At 48.6% G+C, this 2,101-nt stretch overlaps 1 protein-coding gene across 1 annotated transcript; it reads right to left on the reverse strand.

The window, feature by feature from the left end:
• Positions 1 to 990: 990 nt before the first annotated feature.
• On the reverse strand, positions 991 to 1,458 carry LOC121175691 (transmembrane protein 100-like). Its single transcript, XM_041029500.1, has one exon. The coding sequence runs from the start codon at positions 1,456 to 1,458 to the stop codon at positions 991 to 993; it is 468 nt and encodes a 155-aa protein (XP_040885434.1).
• Between the last annotated feature and the right edge of the window lie 643 nt (positions 1,459 to 2,101).

Below are 2,101 nucleotides of genomic sequence, written 5' to 3' on the forward strand. Positions count from 1 at the left end.
AAAGCTTGGTGGCAGGAAGGAAAAGTGTTGACCTTTGTGTCTGATAACACTAAATTGCACTGCAGATAGAAATATGAGGAACATGAAGGAGAGGCTGCATGTGTATAGAATTTGTCACAATGGAAAACCTCCTGAAACATGCTCACTCTTTTTGTGTGATTTTGCCTGATTCCCCACTTCCTTTTCAGATACAGCCTCTCACTGCTGCTTGGTACTTTTGCCTGATGATTAGAGGCACTGGAGCAGTTAGAGACTAAGTGGCATACGTGCAAAAGGGCACCTTGACAGTGGTTTTGTAGGGAGGGGAAATTATGTTTCATATACCTCTGCCAGTCAGACCAGGATTCACACTTGCAAACTTGTGGTCGTGAGCTTGTGTTTCAGTTACAGTTCCCTTGGAAGGAAAAACTATTTTCCCCCCTGAGAGTTGCTCTGATCGCTTCTAAAATAAGCTGATCCAGATGTTCCTGACAGGCATATGTGTTCGTAACACCTCCCGTCTCACACATGCACACCTCTTTAGGGTGACTGTGCACTGTCAAGCTTCAGATAGAGGATCAGGAGGTGCTAAAGAACTATTCCTGAGGTGGCTATCTCTCATACGTTTCCCTGACACAAAGAGGCCAGCCTCGGAGCGATGATCTATAATGCGCTCTAGGCTCTGTGCTCCACTCGATCCCCAGGTAAATCCATAACAGGAAGGAATGGGAGAGGAGAGGGGGAGTTTTTAGTGTGAGTCATACTTTACCCTGTGTATCTGCTGAGGATGGCGATGAAGCCTTTGCTAAAGTGGCATTTTCTGAATACTGAATCACTGTTGCAAAGTTCCCCTGGCATAATAAGTATTCGCCCTCTGCCCTGGGTCAGAGAGGAAAAGCACTGATGTCCCTACATCTCACTCTACTCTACGGTTTGTCCTTCTCATTCAAAACATCCAACTTGAAGTGCTCTATCCAAACTAACAAGGATATGACTTTCAGTCCACCTTCATCACAAAGTGCCCTGATCAGCGGTGAAGAATCCACCCTCCTTCTTTTTCCTCCTCCTCAGTCTGTGGGCCCTCCAGCACACGGCTGCCACAAGCAACATCACTACGCCAACACACAGCAATGCCACCGACACCACTTTGGTCTGGAGAAGCGTGTTAAAGGTGAACGTCACCCCGGTGCCCGCCATGCCAATCACAAGTGATATGACACCAAAAGGAAACACGCAGCGATACCAGGACTTCTCTGTCCCGCCTGTAGCCTGAGCAAGTCGCTCCAGCGTGGGGAGAGACTCCGGAGGTTTTGTTGGGTCTCTTCCAACGCTCCTTTCCCCTTCTACTCCTTCTCCAAGGCCATTCAAACCCTGGTTCTCAGAGTCCTGGGGTAAGGTGTTGGCCTCACTGTTGTTACTACAGTCCAGGTCCGGATGAAGGACCGGGGCTGGGGGTTGGCGGCCAGAAGAACAGCCCATCTCGGAGCTCCTGTCCTTGGATAACGATGCAAGCGGCAGCGGTCCTCTCAGCGTGCGTCCGAGGATTGCTACAAGCGCTTATGACGCTACAGGGGGTTTCTCTAAAGCTGCTTCTGGTGCTGTCAATGCAGGGGAGGTTGCTGCTGTTGTTGTTGCTCTCAACACTTGCCAGCATGTGCCTGCAATTGGAGAGAAGGAAAGAGAAGAGCTGGAAATAGAGCAGGAGAAAAAAATAGGACGAGATGTAGAAGAAAAAACAACTACTGGGCAAACATTTCAGCTGGGCAGACTCAAACATTCATAAAGAAAATGGCAAAAAGAAAAAAAAATAACAGAGGATGCACTCACCATGTATTTTCAGTGTCCATGAATGGGTGAATGTTTTCAGAGCAGCCTCGTCTTCTGAGCTGCTTGCAGTAGCAGCAGCAGCAGCAGCACGATGTGTGTGTGTGTTGTGATGCCGATGTCCATAGACTATATAATCACAGAGGAGAGGAGGAGGGGCCAAGGGGAGTGGCAGACAGGATGCAAGGCTCTAATTGGCTCCTTCTGCAGAATGATTTCAGGGAGGAGGGGTGGGAGTGAGGTTAACTGTTCAGCGGTCTCATTCAGTGATATTAATTCATTATTTAGTGTGACAAGG

The sequence above is a fragment of the Toxotes jaculatrix genome, chromosome 21 (assembly GCF_017976425.1).
Source record: "Toxotes jaculatrix isolate fToxJac2 chromosome 21, fToxJac2.pri, whole genome shotgun sequence".
Taxonomy (NCBI): Eukaryota; Metazoa; Chordata; class Actinopteri; family Toxotidae; genus Toxotes; species Toxotes jaculatrix.

What these genes read in the sequence shown, in the direction of transcription:
- LOC121175691 (XM_041029500.1), bottom strand. Translation starts at nt 1,458, where the DNA reads ATGGGCTGTTCTTCTGGCCGCCAACCCCCAGCCCCGGTCCTTCATCCG.